This window comes from Platichthys flesus, chromosome 3, assembly GCF_949316205.1.
Source record: "Platichthys flesus chromosome 3, fPlaFle2.1, whole genome shotgun sequence".
Taxonomy (NCBI): Eukaryota; Metazoa; Chordata; class Actinopteri; order Pleuronectiformes; family Pleuronectidae; genus Platichthys; species Platichthys flesus.
Window position 1 is genome coordinate 5,968,209 of NC_084947.1, and position 20,894 is coordinate 5,989,102.

A 20,894-nucleotide genomic window follows, 5' to 3' on the forward strand; every position below is an offset into this window, starting at 1 on the left:
CCCCTCAGGCTCTTTACTAATAAGGATCATGAATACACCGTGTTCATCAGGAAATGGATCTTAACTGGCTGGAACCTTTCACCCACTTTCTGTGATAGAATCTTCAGCAGCTGTCTAACTCGTGACCTTATAGCATTCATAACATCCTCAGTCATCTTGTCTCATGCACCAGATGCTGTGTGCTGCAGCAGAAACATACCAATCAAGAATTATACCTTAAACTCGTTAAAGTGTGAGTTGAAGCTGCAGATGTTGAAGGGGTAAGGTTTTTATCTTCGTCAGGATTGAAAATGACCCAACCAGAATTGTTACCCAACTTGCTTAAACGTTGAAATATAGCGTGTTTTATAATAAATCCACCAATTTCCCAGCTAATAATTCATCTTATTCTGAAAAAAAGGCATTATTTGAGGACTCATATCTATTTTTGTGCTCTTATTTATTGTTCTCATTCAATGTGTTTGGTTGTGATATTTGGTTTCTATGCAGCAATTCAATTTCAACCCTCTAACCCAACCATGTGACCTGGATTGTTTTGTTGTCCTTGCTCTAGTACAGACATTAGTCTCGGACAAAACAACTTATTCTGCAACATCTGAAACGTCATCTATCTGTGTTTTTATTTATGAGACGTTATCTAAACCCATCACATTACAAGCATGACTCACCTGAGATAGGCAGTGTACAAGGAGTACAGCAAACATTTTTAAAACCGGATCACTGTCAGTAAAGATCAAGATAACAAACAGACACTTGGCCTCAAAGCACAAGTCTCAGTGCAGCAACAAGAGACGACTTGGAAACTTAAACTTAACTCGGCAGAAAACAGCCGGGACCCGTCGGACGGTTTCCAAATACTCTCATTGTGTGTGATTTTCTTTTATTGGCTCCAGATTCAGCCAATGGATATCACCCCAAATCGAGACTATTCCTCGCTCAATGTCCTTATTTCATGTATTGCTAAACATGAAAGCTAATATAACGTTTTTAAGGTGTCTAAATGTGTTGTTAATAAACAGTTTTATAAAAACAGATGAATCGCTGCCATCCTTTGTTCTCCTGCAGGAAGCTCACACTCACATCTACTCATCAACTATATTACAATGCAGAACTTTTAACATCTTCCCTTAGGTCAACGATTTAACTATTTATTTGCCAAGTAGAGTCAGCAGAGAGAATCGTCTTTCTCTCCCCTGTGCACACGCATTTAAAGCATGTTTGCACCTCTGACCACACCCTGATCAAATATGCTATAGAACATATTTACAACTATGCGCTGGGTGTGACCTGAAGAGCTGCCTTCTGGAAAAAGTAAACCCATAAATAAGGATAAAAAAGAAGCAAGCAAGTTTCAAGTAATGTTTGGCGTTTTTTAGAAAAACATCACAGAGCAGACCTAAATTTCCTGAAAGTTAAAATACCTCAAATAGTTTGTCTTGTGAGGTAGATTCCCATGTAATGTACACACTGTACACACAGACGTCTCCTGAGTGCTGATTTTAATAATGTAGTACATTTTTATCTAAATTACTGCTGATAAATAACAACATATTGAACATGGGATGCTTTGTTTCATTCTTATAAATCCACTTTAAATAAAGCGACCAGACCAGTGAAGACGCAGGTTCTTGCTGCTGCAGGAGGGGGCACCACACTGACCTCATGTGGCTGTAATCATGTCTTACAAAGAGTGAGAGCAGTGCAATCTCGCTGAGATTTCACTGATCATATAAACAACAAACATAGATAATAAACTTTCATTAATGATTCATTAAAAAGACGTTTAAGGCAACGATAGACCATTGAGGCAAGAGGTAAACTGCCCATGTTGTTAAAGGGCCAGTTCAACCCAACCTGTCCTTAGCTCCGGCAGAATCTTCCATGAAGACAGGTTCTACAAGCAGCAGCCAAAACCTTCACCTTGATCAGTTCAAAGCAGAAACGGTTGGTTTATTGAAACGTGGATCAGATTGTTGCTTTTATTTGTGAAGTGTGATAATAAAAACATAATAAAACTTTGGATTTTTTACACATTTGCAGAAGTCACCTCGCGCTATAATGTCTTTTTTCACAATTTTCTGACATTTCTTTAGACAAAATGGTCAAGAGATAATTGAGAAATTAGCTAAAGATTAGATTGGAGAATGTTTGGAAAACCAAAACCTTCCATTTACCTCTGCTGTATTGCAGTGTAGGCCAAAAAATCTCAAACGTTTATATCGGAAAAGGAAATATAAATAAATATCTGCGCGGCTGGAGAGCATGAACTGAGACTTTGGCAATGGCCACTACTCTTCTTCCTTTCTCATTTGGTAGTGATGGCGACCCCCCGCTTGACCCAGGCGTTGCTGCTGACCAGAGAGAGCATGAAGCGAGCCACGTCTCCTCTTCCCACCGCACCGCCTGCAGGCTGACCGCTGCTCTGGGGCACAAAGTATCCCTCGTGGGTCAGGAACTCTTGAGCTGTGGAGGCGACAGACAGGAGAACCCGAGAGTTAGTGAGGTTACGACACGAGCATTTACATCAGATCCTATGAATGGAGAAGGGGGACAACGTTTTCCTGGAGGCAAACGGAAAAAACCTCACAAACAACTTGTTATTTACACAACTTGAGCCCATTCATTCATATAAACCAGCCAGTATATGGTGAGAACACGTGCTAATGAGCTTGAACTGTGTCAAAGTGGATCCTGGGGCAATGCACATCATGGAGGACGCTCTACTGCTCTTGGCTGCAAAACCCTGGCGACAAACAAAAATGCATACTGTACTTCCTTTGCTGACGTAGATATTTTAAAAAGGTTCCTGACTGAATATTGGAGATAAACTGTGTTTTTTAACTGATTCAGGTTCAGTCCTTCGTTTCCACACAGGAGATCTTAGCCACTCACCAAAGTTCAGGCTGAGGAGAGGGAATGAAAAAAGGAAACATTCTCCCTATTCCAAAAGCAGACTGGTTTTCAAGCTGCTGTTTTAAGATTGAAAAGTTGAAGAGTGTTTCTTTAATGCACGTTTCTTGGGCATGTTCATGTGTTTCCTGTGCCCCTCTGTTGGCGCCTGCCTGTTTGCCTTTACCTGAAGCCGCCAGGTTCTTGAGGCCAGGCGGACGGACCACGGTCCAGGTGACGTCCTCTGTCTTCTGCAGGTACTGCTCCATCTCATACATGTTGGTGAGGACGCTCCGGATCATCGGCAGCAGGAGGAAGCGGATGAGGTAAGGCGAGTTTGTTCCTGAGTTGGCTAACAATGGAGTACAAGAAACACAGAATTAAAAACTTAACTTAAACTAAACTTATTTCGCTGTAACTAACTTTTACTACACTTTTATCCATGTATCTGTTCATTAGGCCTTGAAGGCATCATCATGTGAGCTGGACTTACGCTCAGTGTACCAGGAGGTCATGGTGATGATCCTGTTGACCCGGGCCTCTCGCATGGCGCTGATCATAGCCTTCATGGACAGGGTGTAGCCCGACACGCCCGAGAAGAAGGAGGCCGGGAAGCCGAGGCAGGACATGATCACATCCTGTCCCTTGAAATGACTCTTCAGACTGTCCGCGGAGAAAATGTCAGCCTCCACCACCTGGAGGCAGACAAGGAGGGTAAATCAGTTTCATATTTATATATGAAAGATGTTTATTTGTATCTATTTTTAAATTGTACTGATGAATTGTTAAAGATCTTCCACATGCTACAGGGTGTTAAAAGACAGGGTTGGTTTACAGCTCAGATCCACTTTGAGCACTCGTGCTTACTGTGTAACCTCTGCAGAGCTTACAATTAAAAACTCAAAAGGCAACTCCAGTCTGAGAATCTCATTATTTCAAATCTCGAGATGAATTTCCATCACACTGGTTCACAGTTTCCTTCTGAGCGTCAGGGCCACAGATCAGGAGAACATCGGCTCGACCCCCGGCTCCTCCAGTCTGTAGGTCCAAGTTGCTTTTGGCGAGACACTGAACTGAAAATTACCCTGATGTCTTATTGACTGAAAGAAAAAGAAGAGCTGTACCAAAAAAGACCTGATATGTAAAGTGTAAGCACAATATAAGTACAATATAAGTACAGTCCATTAACCTCAATAAGCAAGATAATCTTTAAATAGGTCACAAATATTAAGTTTCATTTCAAATAAAAATAGAATCATTGGAATCTTATCTGACCAGACATTTGCATCATTAAATACTAACAGTCTCTCTTTTTCCTTCTATGCGTCCAGCTGATAGACCTCGTGTTACTACGGTTTTGTTCTCGCTGTTGTCTGTTGGTTTATTTGTTTATTTGTCAGTAGGATTATGCAAAAAGTTCCTGAAATAGAGCTTCCATAAAACTTGATGGAAAACGGGCCAAGAAAGAACTCATAAAAGGTTGGAACAGATGCTGACAAACAGTCAAACCAAGCAATGTTTTATCTGACATATTAAGGGGACTGCCGGGCCTTGGTGGAGGTATGCAGTCCACTGAGGGACTTTCTACATGTGGTTTGTTGCTGTCTTGCATCTTGGGTTATGTCAATCTTTCCATTTTCCCCTACAAGTTCTGCTTCTTGCATCAATAGGTTCACCGTAGTTTCTTTAACACAAACAGTTGCTGTTGTGTCAGGGCGACAAAAGTCTAGAATAACACCAAGTTTATTATCTTTGCTGTGGTGCAGGATCAAAACCACATCGATAAACTTGCGGGGACGTTTGTGGCGATCGCCCAGAAACACAGAGTGCTTCAGGTTTTTCCTCCTTAACCCTCATCGGGACACAATACAACATTTATCACTGACTGAACTTTGAGCCCAGCTCACAGAGAGGAGCAGCAACAGCAGCCTGTATTAGTCGAGCAGCACAATAAAACACACACAGCCAGTGTGGCGTTACCTTGAGATTATCATGATGTATGGCGAGTTTCCCCCGGTTCCTGACGACAGCTGTGACCGTGTGACCCTGCTGCAGTGCCTGGTTGACCAGAAACTGACCAGTCTGCCCAGTGGCTCCCAGCACAGTGATCTTCATCCTCAGAATCTGACGAACAGAGCTCAGTCAGGGCTGCAGCCGTTTGAATGGTCCGACCTCTTAAAGTAGCCACGGGGGAGGTTCCCTCACTGTTACGCAAGATCAAGTGTAAAAAGTTGATTATTCTTATGCAACGAAGAGCCTCTGTGACCGATGTTGAATTAAGAATAACTCGATGTTTACCTCAGGTGCCTCAAACATTTCTCTTGATGATCTTTGAAAAGATTCCACACCAAAAAAGACCTACTGACCATTTTTTTAGCTGATGTGTAACACTAACAATTCAAATCAGTCAGAGAATCAATAAGAAATACCAATTAAATATTTGTCTTACAATTAACAAAATGTCAATTGTGCAAAAAACACAAAAAGTAATTTCACATTTTCCAGTGAGGCACCAGAAGATGTTTAAAAGTTTAGCTAAAACAAGAAGTTGTGAACATTGAACATGGAGTTAATTCTTCACCCATCTTTCAGTTTTGATGAACAGTGAGAAAACCATTCGTCCCAATTCAGTCGCAGAGACACAAAAACTTCAATGACACCAATAGAGCACAACTAATACTGTGCGTCTTTGTTGGAGCCAAACTGAGATGAATCGATTATTTCCGCAGCCGAGGATGATTAGAGATTCTTGGTCAGATGCTCCTGAGGAAACTACGCTCACACATTCGCTGAGGTTTAACAATATTGGTCAGGAGATCATTCTGAAGTTATATTTCTTGGTTTAGGAATTAGGAAATTAGGTTTTAATACAAAAATGACACGCTACTGTCTAAGTTATAACATTTCTAAGTATTTACAATCATTAATTTGCCGTGGTGTAATTCTAGTTTTCAGTCTTCTCCAGGTCATTCCACTCAGTGAAGCAGATAGGGTTTGGGTTTGCTCACAGAAGGACGTTACAAGAACTGCACTTGAAAAGCGTCAGTTTCACTGTAAAACACAGTGAAAGCAGACTCATCGGTTTCAAGGAAATCCTGTGGCGCTAATCGTCACCAAAATCAGCCACAGTGCAGCGCCTTTTAATTTTAAATGACGTCCTCGTGGATTTTGACGTGCAGTGACGCAAGTTGTGGGATGCCGTGTGAGATACCCGGGGTGTGTGTGTGTGTGTGTCTAGGTGTGTCCACTAGTGACTGCATCTCACACAATAAGCAGCACAGCTCTAGAAGCAGCTGCCTTAAATGCTGACTTCTCCATCCACTTTTTAAATCCAGACTGAAAACTTGATTTTACTCACAAGTGCCTTTACAGGTTCAGTGTGTAAGATTCAGGTGAAAAGGATATGTTGGCAGAAATTGAATATTGAATAATCCTTGTGATGTTTTCACTAGTGTGTCTCATTTACATTGTACAAATTGATGTTCTTTTTGAGGGCTGCCACAGGTTCTCTGTCATGCTGCAACATACAACTTCACCACTAGATTTCACTAAATTCCACACACTGAAACTTTAAGTAAATTATTTTACAGTGTAATACTGTCTCATCATGGTATTTTATTTTACTTTTATTTTTTATTTCGCACAGTTCTGTCAATTTTATTTGTAATAAATAACTGATTTATCTTTTCATGCAGTTTTTATTTATTTTAATGTCTTAACTCTTTTATTCTACTCATTTTAATATCATTCGTTTTGCTTGAAAATTGCCACTTTCTAATTGTTGTTTTGAATGTTCCTGTGTGAATCAACCTGTGTTTGAAATGTGATTTATAATTAAAACCAAACTTCTTCTCCACATTTTACGACGCGTCCAAACGACGCAGAGGGGCATTACCGCCCCCTAGTGGCAGGACAATTCCTGTTGTGCTGTCAAGAGCAGTGTCAGTTTAGCCTGGAAAAGGGCATTTATTTTTACATATTATGTAAAAACAACAATGCCGATCTCACTACTAGTTGTTCCTGCGTGTTCCATGTGAACAAATAATCCGAGAATGATCAACCAGTGACTTGAAAACAAAAGATAACTTAAAAACCGGATAATTCTCAGGCAGGCTCTGCAAATGTTTCTACTATGATTTCTACGTTGGTTTACAGACATTTGTTAATCACAGAATTTACTCTTTTTAACACAAACTCACAGTTTCAACACAAACAGAACATTACAACATTACAACTGTGAGATATTAACAAAAACAATCCGTGCATGTGACTGAACGCGCAGCTTCCTGTAAGGTTGGCTACTTGTTATCACACACATATCAATCTTTAAATATCAATATCAAGTGGCGTGCTGATAGAACGTTTTATTGTTGTAGATGTTAAACGTTATTGTTGTTGTTACTAAAACATCGACTCACAACAACTCACCTTGTCCATCCACACTTCCTGTCAGCGAGGGAGACGTTCAAGGGCAGCGGCGTTCATGTGTGTTGGTTAAGCAACGATTTAAAAAAAAGGTTTCTAATGGACCAAAGAGAATTCACCAAATGTAGAATTCAATGTAATAACTAACTAAAATGTGTTATTACTAAATATTTGTTTCAATAAATGTGATTGATTATTCACTTCACTTAGTCACATCTCTGAGGTTATTATATAAACCTGCTCTTTTCAGTTCATACTAAACATTTAGGATTTTCTGTTTTGACAAGACAAGATGTAAAAAATATCATTTGGTAACCTCTAAATTTGGGAAGTGTTTCTTATTAATGCTTATTAATTATAGATCGTTCCAGATTTCTATAGTGGTGGTATAGGAATAAAACATTTCATTAATTGATACACGTATAATAATCTAAATGTTGGGTTATATCCACCAACTGTGACCAGGTCAGGAAGGAATTATTTTATTCTTTGAATAATTAGATAATAGTTAGAAACCTGAAGAAGTAAAACTGTAAAGTAAGTTATTGAAAAAAGCACAATTATCCATTTTTTATTCAGGCTCAAATCTGGGAAAAACATTTGAGAAGTCAAAAAGAAAAGAGAGAATAGCTGATTACATTGATTAAGACCTGAAAATAAAAACATAGATAAACCCAACTACAAACAGAACCTTCTAACTTGTTTTTTGGGAACTTTTGAGCTTTTACTTCAGCCTCACCTAAAAAGTTGAAAAGACATGCTGCTGTGATGACACATGGAGGGGTCAGTGAGAAAAAGTCAATAATTCCTCTGCAATGATTCAATTAAGTTAGTTTTCTAGAGTTCACAACAACCTGGACCCAAACAAATACCCCTGATGAAAAGCATTTCCAAAGAAACAGAAACAGACATTAGCTTCCCATGCATGTTTACCTCTGCCCTTTGGCATCGTCCTATATTAAGACCAGTCTAGGCGCATCAAGTCATTAGCTCGAATAATCCACTTGTGGCCTGGTGCCTTGATTATGTGATCCTGCCGAGGGACTGGGGACTGAGCCGGTGGAGCTGCACACTGGAGATACAGCTTCATACATGAAGCCTCTGTGGTGACTTACTGGACCCCGATGCGATGACCAGTCTGACGGACGCCCTGCGGTTCTGGACCTGATCCTGGTGGACTGGTGGAGTATGAGACAGAGCAAATGGCCGTGTGAAAACTCACTGACACACAGAACTGACCGCAGAACCACTTGGGAACTGGTGTCGGAAGAGAGGAGGTGACCACGTAAGTAAATACATGCAGGATTTCATATGTCATCATTTTGGATCCAGAATAAAGTCTTAAAAAGTAGGTTCATGGTTTAAATAATTCTTTAAAGCTTTTCTCCATGCATTTATTTTATGTCACAGCACCATTATTCGTTAGGGTAATTAATTCATCATTCATAGAACGGTGTTTTGGTCAGAAACCCTCTTTTTAATTTATTTATATATGACCAAAGATCCCATCTTTTCTTTAAAAAAGGCCCAAACCAGCACTGCCAAAGAAAGTTATTGGTAAACACACCTGAATGAAATAAACATTAGGTTCGTAACTTGTAAACAGTTATTTAACCATAATTTATTTACCCTAAACAAAAAAGGGATATTTTAAAATCCAGTTTCCATGTTTTAAATCCACCATTTGATCAAATAACCTCCTCCTCCGTTTCATTGATTGCTTAATGTAAGCCTTCATAGAACTCAGGCAAAACCTGTCCCGTGCTCCGGGATTGAGGCCACCGAGGTCTGGAGAGAACAACCAGATAACGGGATTAAAAGTGCAAAAAGTCGTATGTCGTCCAGCTTTACCTCTCCTGCTGCCACGCTCTGCCCTCCACTCCGTCAGGGAACGAGGCCAGATCTGTTTACCAATGTGTGAATGAGGAGAGAACCTGCATCTCAATCAGTAAACAAGTATTCAGATTTACTATATGTCAGGTATCAAGGTCAAAAGCCATGTCGCCCTGATGGAGTGTCATCTTTAAAATCACCTTTCTGTTAAAAAAGAAAAATATACTAGATTCGATCTTAAATGTAGGCTGGTTTCTTAGCGCGACACTTTAGTTCCAAGTTTGTGTCGTGATTTAGTTTTATGGTTTGGTGTTTTCACAGGAACAGTCATGGGATGTGGCGTCTCAAAGTCCGACCAGTTCCACAAACACTCTGGAAAAGGTAACTCTCATCCTGCAGACTGATTTCAACCCCAGACTTAGACTGGAATGGTAATAAAGCATAAACCTCTGGGTATCGTTCAACGGTCCACCTAAATTCAAGCTGCATCCAATTCCACACACTCACAGCATAGATAGAGATTTATAACTCGTGAATTAATCTCTGAGAAAAAAAAAATCCTGGATCTGGCCCCCTGATCTCGATCTGAACCAAAATGTCACACTCTCTTTCCGGACACACAGCGATATCCCCTTTGCACTCTGCATCATATCCGTTATCTCCCTCTTACATGTGTTTCATTAATGTGTCTTCCTTATGTCTGTCTGTTCTCCTGTGTGCAGCCGTCACAAGTAAGCCTCACCTGCTTATCTTGTTTGTTGTGTTGTTGTTGTTGTTGTTGTTTACTTGGTGTTTAGTGTTAACACAATTGTTCAAGGGACATTGGGGGGCCCCAGGAAAAAGGGACCTATATTTTACCAAACCTAAACACTTCTCACTGATGTTAGAAACCACATCATTCCAATCTTCAAACAAGTCTTTCGTCATCAAAATCATAAACAAATCGCAGACTGTACATACACATAAATAATAGTAAAGTTATCAGGTTCTCACAAATTGAACGAATCAGCCGCACCTCCAAGATCTGGATGTGGCGGTGAAATTGAATCTTCAACTAAAGCGGAACAAAACTGGTGCAGACATTTGACGCAATTTAAACTTAACTACAACTTACAAAATCATCAAAAGCAGAAAAAATACCACATTGGACTAATTTGTCTTTAATCGATTGATGTAAACAACATGTTTGACAACCAGTGTTGTATGTGCATCTCTTCTGACCCCCCCCCCCCCCCCCATTTCTCTCCTGCAGCTATAAGAGCTGCTGTGCTGATTCAGCGATGGTACCGTCAGTATGTCGCCCGGGCGGAGATGAGACGCAGATACACCTGGCACATCTTCCAGTCCATCGAGTACTCCGGAGAACAGGCTCAGATAAAGGTGACAGTCTGTCAGAGGTCATCTGTGGGATTCTGAGAAAACTACAAACTCAACTCTCGTCTTTCTTCTCGTCCGTAGCTTTACAATTTCCTCGGCTACCTCATGGACAATTTCACACCCGCAAGCAATGAACGTAAGATTTCACATGAGTGGAATCCCTGAATCTCTCGGGGAAATTATTTCCTTGTGTAAAACTTCATCTCATGACCTCCACCTGTCGTCCTCCAGGAAATCTGATCTCGCACATCTTCAGAGAGAACGAGGTTTGTCGGGACGCCGAGTGGGAGAGGTACTTCTGCTACAAGAACATCGAGGTGCCAGAGATCTACACTGGACCTCATCTCTTCTTCCCTCTGACGGTGGAGCAGGCAGTCGGGCTGGTGGAGGCCTTCAGGAACAAGAAGGTGGGTGCACAGCTGATCAGTGCTGCAAAACCTGCCTAAGACTTTCTGTATCACCGTGACGTGTAGAATTGAATTAGCAGCATCTTCTAAAGTGCCACTGAAGCATCTTTCTTTATTTCATGAAGCAGAAATAAAATGGCCAAGTAAAATAACTGTACTAGACTTTTGAGGCAGATACTGATATTGGTTTTGAGAGTTAGAATTAATTCAGTTTATAAAATTTATCAGCTAATAGTATTTTTCGAATCCTAATCAGTCTTGATAAAGATTCTTTAAATTAAAACAGCAAGGTACAAGTACACACATAGAGGAATATCCTTACATTTCTGAAATGTCTGGTGGACAAACTATGCAACTGTCTATTTGAACTTCTATAGTGCATGTAGCTACTCACTGTTAGTAACTCATAGTGCACCTTTAAAAACATGGATTTGACCGACAGAGCATGACACAATAAGTGTGTGTAACAACGGATGCATGACACACAACACCACAGCAGATATAAGTCACTGCAGCACGATGTATGTTTCATGTGTTTCTCTGAACCGGAGACTTCCCTCTGACGAGTCTGTCGCTCAGCAGCAGCTGCACTCGCGCTACGTCCTCCAGCTACTGGCCGAGACCTGGAAACTTTTTCGCATGATGCCGAACATCAATCGAATCTCCACCTGCCAGAGCAAAGAAATCACTATCTGTGGTGAGCAGGAAGAAATCACTGTTATTTGTAACGATGATACTTTATTGCCTCTTATTGATATTGTTTGTGAGAGTTGCCTATGAGGGGATGGTGACTGGGGAGGAAATGCAAAATAAAGAGTGATTACAGGATCTTAAACAGCTGAAACAAGTAGTTATTGACAAACCTGTATCAGCAAACTGATCTAGCTTAGTTTAGTTTAATTATAAGTATAACGTTACTTTTGTTGTAGGAGTTAAAGCAGCAGCAGACAGAGGTATGACCTGTGTTTGCTCACCTCACTACAGGCGACCTGCACGGACAACTGGAGGACCTGCTGCTGATCTTCTACAAGGTCGGAACCTTGTATTCTTAAATCTGTTCAAATGGAAAAAAGCAGCAAATTATAATTGAACTTGTTGATCGACTGACTGATGAATCACGTCATTGTTTCCTTTCTAAACTTCAGTTTTCTGTGTTTGTTTCCCATTTGGAGGACGTACTGACCCTGTGCTGTTGTTTATGTGACAGAATGGCATGCCGTCCTTGGAGAAGCCCTACTTGTTTAACGGAGACTTTGTTGACCGAGGCAAAGACTCCATCGAGATCCTGATCATCCTGTTTGCGTTCCTGCTCGTCTACCCCAGTGAGGTCTACCTCAACAGAGGGAACCACGAGGACCATATAGTCAATCTCAGGTGAAACAAAAAGTCAGATGTTAAATACGTCAACTGACCACATGGTGTCCCTCAACAAATTCATCAGGGAACAGAAGGATGATAAAAGTGTACCTTGTGTTTCTTTGGCTGGTTCAGGTACGGCTTCACAAAGGAGGTGTTGACTAAATACAAGGTAAGTTTATCACATAATCCTGCAAACGTACATATCACCAAACACACCCTATTCGTTTGTTTATTGCTCTGCGTTATAATAACTGACGCATGGAGCCACAACATGTACTTATCCCTGCTATCTTTGGAGGCAGCAAACTAAACTGGTATCAATCACCTTAGCTTACACATCCCCACTAAGGCCCGATAAAGGTTGTGACCTCCTTTCCAGTACGATACCAGTCACTCCTCCTGGCAGGTAAGAGGATTTGAGGTCATTAGAGCCAGTGACTGTCGGACATCTGACTCTGTTCATGGCGTCTCAAGGGTCAGAGAGGTCGAGGTCTTCCAGAGACACAGAAAGGAAACTACAGTCCAGTTTGAATCAGCACTGACTTTGGTTTATAGACACTGGCCAGGGATCAACTCCACAATCTAAAAGAGCTTCTTTAAACTAGAGACATAACATATTTAAACAAAGACACCGATACTTCATTAGGAAATAATCAAAATATCCACACTGAAAATCTACCAAGTGGATCTAACTCCAAAAAGAAATCGAGGAGAAATGTAAGTAAAATCAGCAACTAGTCTTAAGTTATATTTACTTTATATCTACCTGTAAAAGTTTTTTACTTTGGCAAATACTTCATTTTGTCAAGTAACATTATCTAGTTTTTTTTAAGTTTTAGTGGTTTAAGTAAAAACAAGTTACATCAACGTTAATGAAATTATTATTATAAATAAATAAAGTAAACACACCAAAGAATGACATAAAGATGAATGGTTAACTATCCAAACACTTTTAAGTCTTTAAAAGAATCCTTCATAAAGAAAAAACGTTTAAGATCCATACAGACCCCAAAAAAAAACAATAAATGAACTCATCTCCTCGCCTCCTGTGTTCCTCTTCAGATGCACGGCAAACGGATCCTGAAGCTGCTGCAGAAGATCTTCAGCTGGCTGCCATTAGCCACAGTGATCGACCAGAAGGTGCTGGTTCTTCATGGAGGAATCTCCGACACCACAGACCTCGGCGTCCTCACCCGGGTGGACCGGCACAATGTGAGGGATCAGCGTGCAGAGCAGGGATGAACTTCAATTCACCTTCTTGTCCTGATCTTTTCCCTGAAGCCCGTGCTCTCCTGTGCTTGTCCCAGTATGTTTCAGCCCTGAGGCCTCCAAAGAAGAGGCACATCATCTCAACAGGGACGTCCATCGACTCGGACGTGGACGAGGACGTCTGGGGCACCAACAAGTCCTTCCAGCGCCGGGCCTCTCTCATCTACCCCAAGCCTCTGGGAACCCGGGGCAGCTTCCACAACCGCTCGCTGCAGGACTTCTCTGACCGGATCAGAGGGAACGAGGAGGACGATCTGGAGGCCCGCAAGAGGAGACAGTCTGTCTTCATCAACAGGTCCACAGAAAAAGAGACGACACTGACCGTGTCCACTGACTCTGTCAGCAGTGACAACGTCAGAGACGAATGGAAACAGGTGATGATTGAATATTGACCAGAGGAGTATTTAACGATGTGTTATTTCTCTCAGCTTCACATCAGTATCAGTAGTCACACATTAGAGCTGCCCATGGACTGTACACAAAGATGGACGATATGACAACTGCCCAAAAATGAAGCCAAGGTGTCTTGATCTCCCCCTGGTGGCAGTACAGGATATATATCACCTCCTCCATATTAGCAGATGGGACATGAGCTAAGCTAAAAAAGCCAGATTCTATGGTCATAATTTCTTATTTACAAAATAAATAAGTAAACACAGAAGTAAAAAATAACATTATTGAATAAATGAGTAAGGGGATAATGGAATAAATGTTTGAATACAGACATAGTATCACCAAATAATTTTATTTAGCAGATTTTACTTTTTGGTTTGCATTTATTTATACTCGCAGTCATTTTCGTCCTCGTCAGGCCTCCAAGTTTCCCACGTGAGACTCTGAGTGATTGACTTGTTTGTTTTGGTCAGACGTCATCCACCAGTTATCGACACTTACCTCAGTGTTAGAGCTGTGGATTGTAACCTACGTGGGCCCTAACATGCTGTAATCCATCCGCATCATTAATCCCACTGCCGTCACTTCAATCTGCTCTTTCAACTGGTCGTCGTCACCAGTGGTTTCCTTTGGCTCTGGAGCTTGGTGGTGATGCTCAGTCACTGCATGTAGCTCTGGTACCTGAAGTCTGAAGTAAAAGACCCTCGACTGATTAATTTTTGTGACCTTGTTACACGAGTGAATCAGGAAGAAGGAGTCTCCCTATCAGATTGAGTGGTTTAATCCCTGTGGAGTCTAATTACACCAACGTGACTTTAACAGACATTTACATATTGATGACATTCTTACAGCTCTCAGATTATCTGTGCTCAGTGAAATCTTATGTTGCCCTTTGGGATCAGAGTTTTCAGTATGTGAGACTCATCCAGATGTTGAGGCAGGTTTAAGTCCCTCTCAAGGGGCTGATAAGGTCTTAGACTCCAGGGGGTTCAAATGAAATATCTCGTTCCTCCAGATCCTGGACCTGCTGTGGAGCGACCCGATGAGCCAGGACGGCTGCGTGCCCAATGAGGTGCGGGGCGGAGGCTGCTACTGGGGCCCCGACGTCACCGAGGACTTTCTGAACCGACACAACCTGCAGCTCATCATCCGCTCCCACGAGTGTAAACAGGAGGGCTATGAGTTCTGCCACAATCGGAAGGTGAGCTCAGACATTGACGGCCCACTGATTCCCTGATAATCCCACAGTTCCATCAGTTTCCAGTAAAATCTGATTTAAACTCTTCTTTTCTATTACTTAGGTCCTGACTCTGTTCTCTGCCTCCAACTACTATGACGTGGGAAGCAACAGGGGCGCCTACGTGAAGCTGGGACCAGACCTTGTGCCTTATATGATTCAGTACCAGGCCACCAGCATGACCAGAGAGCTCACCGTTCGACAAAGGTACAAAGGAGCACGAGAAGAAACTCACTCCATTCATGTGAATCATGGGTTTGGCTTGGTTTAGTTTTACTTTATAATAACAAACACAGATGACAACATGAATCATGCATTACAAGCCCGAAAACACAGCAAACAACAGCCAACAAAGCAAAAAATAGTTTATTGCTCCAATATGTAGACTTTAGTGACATCTAGCGGTGAAGATGCATTTTGCAGCTGAGTACCCCTCACCTCATCCTCCCCTTCAGAAACATGAAAGAGAATCTGTGGTTGTCTTCAGTTGTCACAGAAACTCAAAAGCTTAGGTTTGTCCAGTCTGGGCTACTGTAAAAGACATGGACCTGCTCCTGATGTAAATATAAAGTGTTTACCTATAAAGGGCTCACAGGGAAAAGATAACCCCAATTCATATAAGTTAGATGAAACAAACCGGTGAAATCATAATTAAAATTATTTTAAATTCAGTTCCTGCTAATAGATCCCTTTCACCTGAATTGGACACACACATGTCTGTACTCATATTCCCTTCATGGTGTCCTCAGTGTGGGTCGGACCGAGCGCTCGGCCCTCAAAGTCCTGAGGGAGCAGCTGTTTGCGCACAAATCTGATCTCATCTGTGCCTTCAAGAAGCTCGACACAAACAACACAGGTGTGTGATATGTGTGTGTGCGTGTATGTGTGTGTTTGTTCAGTCCTCAGTGAATCAGGTGTTGAGTAATTTAATCAGAGACGTCTCTCTCATGAAGTTCTCACAGGTTAATGTCTGGATGTGGAGAAATATGAGCTCACACCTTTGTGCTGTGTGACGAGCATCGTATTCCACGGTTCAGTGAGACAACAGGATGTGGGCCGGACACAACATATGATAGTTTCACACAAACTTCAGCTGAAACTGCTAGTTGTTATTCAGTGATTTAGCAGTTTGTTTGTGTGTGTGTGTCTGAAATGAATCAAGGCTACTGTTTAGAACAGGTTTCTAATTGATTATGCATCATATACTTCATCATTTTCTGTGAGTTTTGTCTATAATGAGACACATTGGCCTTGTTGGATGATTTTTTAGCTGCAAGTCTATTTAGCAAACTAATGCAAATGTGTTAATAGGGTTAGGGCTGAAATCTAATATTGTATCAGATAATAAATCCTGGCTCAGAGAATGAGAGTTCTAACATCGCCTCTCCTTCCTCCGTCAGGTCTTGTGTCTCTGAACGACTGGGCCACTGCAGTGGAGAGCGTGATGCACCTGGGTCTGCCCTGGAGGATGATGCGCGGCCAACTCGTCACCTGCAAGACCAGCGACGGCACGGTCGACTTCAACGAGTGGTTCAACGAGCTCGCCATCAAGAGACCGAACACGGACGTGAGTATGGAAGGGTACTGATGACCAAAACTGTGATTATTTGTTTATTTAAAAAAAGTAGAATAAACAAAAAGAAGAACACCAAAAAAACAAGTGAAGTTAGTAAACAGGACTTTGGTGTATACAACTCATTATAAACTAGCAGCAGTAATGACCAGATCCTCCAGGGAAATCCAAATTGTCAAAACAACCCTCTTTTCTCAAACTGGTTGGAGAAACCGGCCGATGCGTCACCTCTCGTTCAAGTCCAAGACTTTTCTCATTTGGTTTCCTTCCCTTCTCCTCCTGCAGCACATCGACCAGAGCCTGCTGGAGACTCTGTATCGCCACCGCTCCACCTTGGAGACCATCTTCAGAATCGTCGACACGGACAACTCAGGTAAAATATTAATTTCATTACTTACTTCATACGATGCATGCAAGCTGAGAAGAATATTTTAAATGGACGCCTTATTTTTATATATATAAATAAAACAGAGAATAATAAAGTACACAGACAACATACTGTACAGCTGCATCTCTAATTGTTTTCCAATCCTGACCAAAACCCTCTCTCTTAACTCCATTGTACAAACACTACATTGTAAAGTGAATTAAGAAACAACACCCGAATAAAAAGTTTATATTTATTATTGCTGCCTCATTTCTAGTTTGGAGCATAACCTAGCAATAAAAAACTGTTTTAGATTGATTCATGTGTGTGGATGCATTTCACAATGTTGTTCATGTCACAAATGGGAAAAGTGTCTGATGAACAACTTGATAAAATGACTGCTCCGACTCAGCCTAACGGGAGATGGTGCAGTGTAAAGTGTGTCAGGGTCTTTATCAAGTGTTTGTTGCGTCCATATTTAGACGCCTGCTGGGCTCAGCCTCCCTAAGCCTCCCTCTGTGCCAAAGAGGCCACAGCAGGTTCGCCTCCTGAATCCTCCTGGTTAAGATCAGGATTAACCCAGTGATCTACTGGTGTCTCCAGCTTCACCCCCCCCCCCCCCCCCCCCCATCCGAATACACCCACACAGTGACAAACTTGTTTTCCTTTAACAGTGTGGACATCATCTATATCATTTCCCTTCCCTACATCCCAGCTTTAACCTCCTGACCTCTAACCTCCTCCTCTTCCTCCTCCTCAGGCTTCATCACCATCGAGGACTTCCGGCAGACCTGGAAGCTGCTGAGCGTCTACCTAAAGATGGAGATCACGGACGAGGCCATCTCCGACCTGTCCGTCACCATTGACAGAAACCAGGACGGCAGCATCGACATCGACGAGTTCATGGAGGCCTTCCGCCTCACGGACAAGAAGAGCCGGCTGGAGCGAGGGCGCAGCATGTTCATGGGCACGGCCACCGACCTCACCAAGCTGGACGAGGACCCCAACATCTGAGCGGGGAGCCGGAGTGAAAGACTGAAAATAGAGAGGGACCTCAGCTCAGGCTGCTCGCCCGGTAAGGGGAGGGCGTGGACATGTGCAGGGAACGCCGGCTGCCTCTGTGACGCACGTTAAGACAGGAAGCTCCTGAGCAGCTGCTGTGTTGATCTCATGGGATCAGGAGCAGGTCGGAGTTCAGGGCGTTGGACTGAATCAGTTTCATCCACTGAAGAGGAAGTGTGGGTGAGACACAAATCAACCTAATTTGTGTCTTTTATTTTAGTTTTAATATTTGCAAAAGTAAAATCTACAAACAAAAAGGCTGCTTTCGGCTCCTTGATTATTACAGTAGCGATACTAGATACTGTGATCACCGTTAATATCACTGAGGATCTTTGTCCTTCTGTTTGCAAAGCATTTTCTTTAACAACAGAAAATGTTTTGACTTTGCTAAATGAAGAGAAACACCTGCACACTGACTCCAGATGCTTTTACATGGAATACATATTTGGTCCACTCAGATTGAATCAGTTTAAAATGCATTCAAATGGTTAAGGAGCTGCAACTACAGTTATTTTCATTAATTTTCAAGTTAACTATAGTTTATCATTGGGCCAACTGTTCAAACGCCAGAACCCGAGTGAAACCACAACTCAACCTGCTAGATCCCACAGATTTTTATATCTGGATCAGCACCAAATTGTGCAAACTCATAGTTATCAGTCTCCATCCAGATACAAGAATTATCCCTTTGCAAAATGGTGACAATGAACAACAAACTCTGTGTATGGAGCAGTGGGGTTTTATAATCTCCTCTTATTTTGCTCTCTGACACTGTGTCTCAATTCGGACATTGGGTAACTCTGTAGTTTTGAAGCTCTCAGTGAGTCTGTCGGCCGAAGATAACTCTGCATCTTTTGAACACTTTATAAATTCAACAAACTGACCCAAAAAAACACACATGATTTACCACAGATAAGTGTGCAACTCCACAATAAGCACTACAGTACGTATTTGCAACTAAATGCTGATGGTGCCTTAGCAGTAGAAGAAAATGTAACTTCTAGAAATGAAGTTAAGTCTAGGTTGCACTGATCATGATGATGATGATGATGATGATGATGATGATGATGATGATGATGATGATGATGATGATGATGATGATGATGAAGATGATGATGATGATGATGATGCCAAATGCCAACCATGTACTGGGGTCCTTCAGATCAGGTATATACCCTAAACCTGTCTAAAACAGAGAATTTATTATTTTATTCATTTGACTTTAGGTTTAATACGTCTTCGTCCTAAATGCTTCAAAGCGCAGTTGCAGGGATGGTTTGATATTCTGGATTGTTCTCATTTAATTCTGCAAGAAAGCAAATCATAATAAAAATGTTCGAAACACAATGTTTTTGAGCTGAATATTATCAGTTTGCATTGTTGAATAAAAAACGTGTCCACACTAGCACTGTCCGGACTTCAATGATCTAAATGTGCACATCAGACACAACATCACACGCATACTGAAAATACAGTTACACGTTGTACTTTTCAGAATTACCAGCAGGGGGCAAAAAAAGACCATTTAACACAACGTGTGGGAACAGAAGTAGAGAAAGTATTCAAGATATTTACATCGGCAGAGTAAAAGTACTAATACCACACTGTAGAATTACTCTTTGAAAAGTAAAAGTCCTTCCTTTGACAGTTATACTGTTAAATTATATCATTAGATTCTTTTTACACTTCTACTGCAGGGGCTGGTTCACTAAGTTATAACCTTAAAGATATTTTCGCAGCAAATTATTATTTTTTATTCAGGATAGTACATTTTACTTCGCTAGTTTCGTTCAACCAACAGTCAAAAACTAGAATTATTAAAAAGTGAATCCAAAATTTTAAACCATGAACCATGAAAAGTAGTGACTGACAACAATGAAATCATAAAACTTTCTGTCAATCCAATAATAACCCTACTGGTGTATACTGTGGGCAAGGTTAATTTACAGCAATGTGTCATTTTATGAGTACTTCAAATGTTTTGTTGGTCAAAGTATTAATTTTAAAAAAAAACGGGGCTCAAACGTCATGGACTATAATTTAAAAGTCCTCTAGAGCCCAGCATGTTGGAACTGATGACTGAAGTACTCACAACAAGTACGCACTGGGATTTTGTACGATAATAATTGTCCAACAACTGGTTAGTGATAAATAAACAAAATCAAACAAAGTTATAGTCTCTCACTTGGATTTCTGAAGGCACGACATCCCAAACTATGGGACAATGAAATACCTCAGGGTGTTAGCAGCATTATCTGTGTCTGTGGCTGAGTCAGTAGTTTGGCTTTCAGAGGATAATCGTTGAAGTGGGTGGAAACGTGCCCTGAGTTGCCCGCTGTTTAAACAGGGGTTTAAAAAGCATATTGCTCAAAACAAAGTTTACTCTCATGGACACGTTGCCCTCTGGGGTTTTGGCAGAGAAGCAGCTCCTGGGCTTTGAGGACATTTTGGATCGGCCACGTTTCCTCTGGGATCTTGACTTGCAGAGACAGTTATGTTGTCAAATTGACATGACTGTCCGTTTATTGAGTTAATAATTATTAGTGGGTTCTACTATTTGCATCGTAGCGAGTCGTTCTTTGACATCATGTAGCTAACGTTTGTACATTTCGTTAGCATTTAGCACTTTCCGAACTGAGTGAGAACCACATGCTGTTTATAAAAAGGGTGTGAACCGGCACAAAAACACAAAAAAACTGGTTT

General features: G+C 41.4%; 2 protein-coding genes across 2 annotated transcripts; one reads left to right on the forward strand and one right to left on the reverse strand.

The window, feature by feature from the left end:
• Nucleotides 1–1,965: 1,965 nt before the first annotated feature.
• LOC133948606 (uncharacterized protein YwnB-like) lies at nucleotides 1,966–7,413 on the reverse strand. Its single transcript, XM_062382458.1, has 5 exons — nucleotides 7,318–7,413; nucleotides 4,870–5,093; nucleotides 3,383–3,584; nucleotides 3,077–3,241; nucleotides 1,966–2,463 (listed from the first exon to the last, which is right to left on the reverse strand). Exons 2-5 carry the CDS (start codon nucleotides 5,002–5,004, stop codon nucleotides 2,306–2,308), a joined length of 660 nt encoding a protein of 219 aa, XP_062238442.1. The 5' UTR covers nucleotides 5,005–5,093; nucleotides 7,318–7,413; the 3' UTR covers nucleotides 1,966–2,305.
• A 1,014-nt stretch (nucleotides 7,414–8,427) lies between these two features.
• On the forward strand, nucleotides 8,428–20,316 carry ppef2a (protein phosphatase with EF-hand domain 2a). Its single transcript, XM_062380106.1, has 17 exons — nucleotides 8,428–8,599; nucleotides 9,469–9,528; nucleotides 10,400–10,527; nucleotides 10,606–10,660; nucleotides 10,756–10,931; nucleotides 11,514–11,628; nucleotides 11,916–11,962; nucleotides 12,139–12,305; nucleotides 12,423–12,459; nucleotides 13,353–13,502; nucleotides 13,598–13,933; nucleotides 14,968–15,153; nucleotides 15,254–15,396; nucleotides 15,939–16,045; nucleotides 16,590–16,756; nucleotides 17,048–17,135; nucleotides 17,890–20,316. Exons 2-17 carry the CDS (start codon nucleotides 9,477–9,479, stop codon nucleotides 18,141–18,143), a joined length of 2,208 nt encoding a protein of 735 aa, XP_062236090.1. The 5' UTR covers nucleotides 8,428–8,599; nucleotides 9,469–9,476; the 3' UTR covers nucleotides 18,144–20,316.
• Nucleotides 20,317–20,894: the final 578 nt, after the last annotated feature.